The 6,000-nt window shown below is 41.2% G+C and overlaps 1 protein-coding gene across 10 annotated transcripts in view; it reads right to left on the minus strand.

Moving 5' to 3' along the window:
• Positions 1-5,691, minus strand: part of RBM26 (RNA binding motif protein 26) — a 72,964-nt gene extending 67,273 nt beyond the window's left edge. For all 10 annotated transcript variants that reach the window (XM_053665503.1, XM_053665512.1, XM_053665511.1 and 7 more), the window contains exon 1: positions 5,139-5,691. In XM_053665503.1, the coding sequence (XP_053521478.1) occupies positions 5,139-5,209 (71 nt within the window). In that variant the 5' untranslated portion in view covers positions 5,210-5,691. The remainder of the gene's footprint in view (positions 1-5,138) is intronic.
• Between the last annotated feature and the right edge of the window lie 309 nt (positions 5,692-6,000).

A 6,000-nucleotide genomic window follows, 5' to 3' on the forward strand; every position in this document is an offset into this window, starting at 1 on the left:
TTACCACTGAAAAGAAAAGCTAGGATGTAAATGACTAGAGGAAAAGTATGATTTATTTTTTGTTGTTTTTGCTGCTACTGTTGCTGAGATTTTCTTCCTTAAAGAATAAAAAATTTAATTTAAAAAAAAAAAAAAAAAGCCCTGGCTGGTATAGCTCAGTGGATTGAGCACAGGATGCAAACCAAAAGGTAACAGTTCAATTCCCAGTCAGGGCACATGCCTGGGTCGTGGGCCAGGTCCCCAGTAGGGAACGTTCCAGAGACAGCCACACATTGATGTTTCTCTCCCTCTCTTTCTCCTTCCCTTCTCTTCTCTCTAAAAAGAAATAACAAATAAATAAATAAAAAGAATGGAAGATTGACTTTCTATGCCCCAAGGAATCTGCAGAAAGGGAAAGATCAAAGGAAGGAAACAAGAGTAAAATTCAGGAGTAAAGGATCACCTTTCAGTTCTCCCTACAAAACAGGAACAAAAATACGTTTTAATGTGGTGAGAAAGGTACAGTAACAAGTGTGGAAAGTGAGGAAAGACTACAAAAACTCCAAAGAGGTTTCTTTCTTAAACTCTAAAGCACTGATATAACCATGAGAACCCTGCTCCTTTACAACAGTAGCTACTACTATAAAAATGTAACAGTAAAAAATAGAAAACAAAATAGTAAAGTACAGTATAGTAGTCAATTAAAAACATGACTCCAAAGTCTAAAAGCTTTACATCACTGGCCACATGCTATAGCATGACTCTCCCTGATTCTGGACAAGTTATCTTAACTTTGTGCATCACGGCCTCAGCCTCGTCACTTGCAAAATGGAAGTAACAATGTTCACCTCACGGAACTTAGGTGGTAGCAGCAGTAGCAACAGTGGAATAGTAACAGTAGCAATAGTAATGTAATCTATTTGTATTAAACCAACCGATGTTTAAGGAAGGAAAGAACTAGGCTCTAAAAAAAATGGGCCTCATTCAATCCTTTCAACTGCAGCAGGACACAAGTATAATTGTCTCAACTGCACTAATAAGGAAAGGGGAGGTTCACCTGCCTGGATTACTAAGTTAATAAGTGGCAGAACTAAGATTTGAACACTGGTTTACGTGGACACAAACCTTTTGTTTTCAACACACTACCTTTGCACCTTAGCAGAACTTAGCATTAGCAGCAGGAGCACAAAACTACCCATTCCATACTGCTAACCTCACAAAATCTGGAAACATTATTAAATGTCTGCCTTTTATTTTCTGCAAAATTAAGGGGTTTGATGATATCTTGAGGTTTTCCTTTAGCTAAAAACATTCATTATTTTATAAAAGTACCACATTTAGAGAGGGGTAAACTCAGAAAAAGTTTTAAAATACAGCAGTAAACCTTTTCCGTATAAAAAACAAAGACAGAAAAATTAAAATTGAACATTCAGAAAAAGAAAAAAAAGAAAAAAAAAACCAAAATTTTCCCAGGACTTTGCTCATCAACAAGAAATGAATGTTAGAGAAACACCAATATCTAATTTTATTATTAGCAAGTATTGACTAAGCAAATGTTTGGGAGGAAAAAAAATCAATCTTAAATATTTCAAGATGCAAATTTTAACACCTAAATTTTTAATAATTTATGGAAAAGAAAACTCAGAACCATGGTATACCTACAGACCTTAAAATCAAATAAAATAATAGATTTACAAACTTTTACTTCATGCTGAAACTGCAACCAGGCTAGTTTTAATTTAGGTATCAATCTGAAAACTCTCCTGCCCTAAAACCTTCACTGATTCCTACTATTATCCAGTGATATCCAAAATCCTTAACATGACTCAACAAAGTCACATGACCTGGTTACTCTCTCTGAAGCTATCCACTGCTATTCTTCCCCGTGCTCTTTTTTCAGGTGCCTTCAGTTCCTCCAAGACGCCTTTTTTCTTTCATTTTAGAGAGCTTTCATCCAATCTGTTCTCCAAAACCTAAAATGCTCCCATTCTTTTGCCCCAGCAAACTATATTTCATCCTTCCAGGCTGAGATCAAATGTTATCATGCCAGGAAAGCCCTTCCTGACCTCCCAAACATGTATTTTGAGAAATTCTGGACTTCATAGCACTTACTAGTCTAGTAATTACTGGTACAACACCTGTTTTTTTTTTTTGCTAACTGTTAGGAATTTGAATACAGTCATTTAATGTCTTGTTTCCTACTATTTTCCCAATACCTAACATATTGCTTAGCAGAGTTAAGTGCTCAATAAATGTTTGCTGCATTAATACATTGGAAATGTGGGCCAAGTCCAAGCACAAGTACCTAAAAAGTCCTATACAAATCTGAGTTACATCTTACTCTTAGTCCTTCAAGTGTTTCTCCCTCAACAGGTGCTTTTTGGCAATTACACAGCTTTAAAGAAAAGCAAAAAATCCCTCCAGATAACAAACCCATCTAAAGTTTTACAAAACCAAGGTTAGAAACCATAGGCCTTAAATAATTGGAATCAGCTTTGAAACACATCATCTATAAGAATTAACCTCAAATTCAATTAAAGGGGCAGTATAATTTTACCACACCAATGTACATCATAAAAAGGACCAATCCCAATTCCTACTACTGTAGTGCCTTACTTATTCCAACAGTAATGACTACAATAATAGTGATCTGAGTAGGCTATATAACATGTGGAATATGCTTTATTAAAACTAAAAAAATGTATAAGCATACACACTAAGTAACCACAACTAAGCTCCTTTCAGGTTAGTGGAAAAAAGGAAAATGGTACTAATGAAAGCTTAAAAGAAGGAACACTATTTTGACTCAACATTTTTTAAAGTTTTCTGTTCATCTAATACACTGCTAATTATAAACCAAGAAGTGTTCGAACATTTTCTTAATACATATTCACCACCTTCTCCATTTGGGGGAAGAAACAGAAGTACTGAGTTAAGTGACTTACCCCGTATTACACAGGGCAGAGGCAGAACTCAAACCCAGCCATTCCCACTTGAACTGTCCCTCTACCACTATACCATACTGATGAGACATTCTCTCTCCATTCCACTGCAATAGGGCTTCTATCTGTACCACTCCACTCTAGTTAAACTATTTTTACTAAGGTCACCAATGACTTACACCTTGCCAAATCTAAGGGCCACTTACCTGCCATCTTTTTCATCCACCCTGCAGCATCCCATCAAGTGGACAGTTTGCACCATCATACATTCCTTTAGTGATATATATATCCCAATTTTATTCCTACTCAAATCCGGGTTCTCTTCTTCCCTATCTACCTATTGTCCTAGGAAACCTCCTACAGTTTCATGGCTTTAAATACCATCCACAAGATGGTATTTAAATATCTCTAGTCCTGACCTGAGTTCTAGACTCATGTACCCAACTACCTATGTGACACCTCACTTGATGTAATCAACCTTTCCCTCCATCCCACAACCTATTCTCTTCCTGCCTTCTCCCAGTTGCTTAAGCTAACTTCTTAGTCCTCATCCTTGACTTCCCTTTCTCTCATCTTCTACATAAAGTCCATCAGCAAGTTCTATCAAATCTACTTATCAAACATACAGTGTCCGGCATAAGTACCACCACTGAATGTGGTTGGTAGGTATATGAATGTCTTGCATGAGATGAACAGCAATTTGAGCATTTCCCCTAAAATGTCATATAATGTGCTTGAGTGTGATGTTACATTACAGAATACATGCTTATGATTTTGTAATAAAAGATTTGGTATAGATTACCAAAAGGGCATTATTTGTGCTAGACCCTGTATTCAATTGTGTCCACTATCTGTCTAATGCAAACCACCTACATATCTGCCTACAATGCCCTTCACAATAGTCTCCTTGCTTCCATTTTTGCCCCCTTAATCTCCACAAAGCAGGCAAAGTTAAAACAAAATTAAATCAGTCCTTGCCTGTTTTAGATCATCTAATGTTTTCCCATTAGAATTTAAATAAAATCCTAGCTCTTGACCATGGCCTCAAAGATCCTCCATGACTTGGCCCGTGCCTATTTCTTCATGTCTTTCCATTCTCTCCCCCACCGCCAGGTTCCTTGGGGCCCCAACAGCCTCATTTCTCTTCCTGGAACACACCTTGACCATTCTTGTTACAGGGCCATTGCACTTGCTGTTCCTTCTGCAAGAAAAATTCTTTTTCCAAATGTTGGCACAGATGTTCCTTCTTCCCTCCCCTAAGGTGTTGCTCAACTATCACCTACTCTGAGAGGCCTATTAATCACTTTTACATGGTCCTCTATTATTACACTGGTCACTGCTCTATTTATCTTATGTTATCTTATCTGCTTATTAAGTCCCCTCGAATTTGGAATTTGAAAGCTCCATCCCCAAAATTTCTCACAGTACATAGTCTAGGTGCTTAATAAATTTCTTGAATGAGTGGATTTCCTTCAATGCATTTTAAGTCGTTTAATGTAAACCAATCAATTTTGACAAAGCACTTGGCCCATGACATATTTATGTATTCAGAGATAGATCCTTAAAACACTCCATAATTTTTCTAATGTTAAACAGCATCCCACTGAAAACTGCTAAATATTCCATATGGACAGACCGCATGCTCTTCCTCCTCTCCAAGAAAACCACCACGTAGGTGGGAATAGGGAATTTTACTGAGCACCTCAGCACCTGTTACATCTTCAAACAGTTAAGAGGTGCCGAGGAGCCAGGCGGCACATGGCAGATGTGGCCTTCTTTTTTTTTTCCCCCGAAACTGTGTTTAGGTAAAACGTAAGTGGCTTAGACTAGTTCCAAATCCCTAATAAAGGCCGTTCACTTCGTTTAGATAAACATAATAAAATAATCAGGGGGCAGGAGGTTATGGACGGATTCACTAAAAAAAAAAAAAAAAGCCGATTTACTCAGCAAACACAAGTGTATCTGTGTTGGTTGGGGTCGGTCTACATATAACGGGAAAGCAAGAGCAGGAGACAGTGGTTTAAGGTCCAACTCAGTGATAGGAAAAAGGTTCTCCGAGACATGCAGAACCTGGGAACGAGGGTAGAGAAAACACAAGAACCCTGGGACCTCCGTTCACCGCTTCGGCCTCCACCGCAGGCACTTGGGGAAACTGCATAGATCTGTGTCCGCCTATCTCCCACCTCATCCCTGCAAGCAGATAGCCCGGATACTCACATGGGCTCCAGAGTCTTGCTGAGCCAGGACTTCAGTGCCTCGAAGTTTTCAATGATCATTTTAGAAACCATCCACAGAGGCCCCAAGGCCCGTCACACTCCTCCGCCCGCCCGGGTCGCGGCCGCTACAGCCGCCGCTGCCCCCGCCCCCTCCTCCGCGCGCTGCCCGCGTGGGCCGCGGTGGGAGGCGCCGGTGGCAGGTTCCCGCTAACTGGATGCGGTGAAGAGCTGCGCGGGTACGGCCGCAGGCCTCAAGTAGTACACAGGGTGCTAGGAGCTCCCCGGCCCCGGACCCCGGCCCGGGCTAAGGCAGCAACGGCTTGTCCGGGCCCCTCCCCCTTCCCTCCACCCCAGCGAATCTTTCTGAACCAGGAGCGGAATACGCGTCTGGACCCGGGCTTTCTCTGAGCCTCGGGACCAGGTGCTTGTCGGTGACGCAGAAAAGGGAAAAGTGAAGAAAGCGAAGACGAAGAGCAGCGGAATGGGAACGAGTCGGGGGGTCTTCCCGGCTCCCAGCACCCCCGAGAAGATGGCTGCCGGTAACTCTCGCGAGAATTAGCAAAGTCTCGCGATGACTCCCGGAGCCTGCTGGGAAGAAATGTGAAATTGGCCGATAGCGAACTGTTCGATTTTTTTGTGTGTATATTTGCATGGGTTGCGGCTTTTGTGCTTTTTCACACTTTGATAATCTTAAAGAATAAAGACTTTTAAAAAAGAACTAGGTGGGAAAGATCGATGATTTGAGAAACAGCTGAAGCCCCAGCTCGTCCTCTGTAACACGCGTCAGGTGGAACAAACCTGGGGGCTGGAGCGCTCCTGGAGGGCGTCCCCAGCGGTGTGTCTCTGGGCTCTCGGCTGCCCCT

Source organism: Artibeus jamaicensis, unplaced genomic scaffold (assembly GCF_021234435.1).
Source record: "Artibeus jamaicensis isolate MK-2021 breed Jamaican fruit bat unplaced genomic scaffold, CSHL_Jam_final contig_415, whole genome shotgun sequence".
NCBI classification, from domain to species: domain Eukaryota; kingdom Metazoa; phylum Chordata; class Mammalia; order Chiroptera; family Phyllostomidae; genus Artibeus; species Artibeus jamaicensis.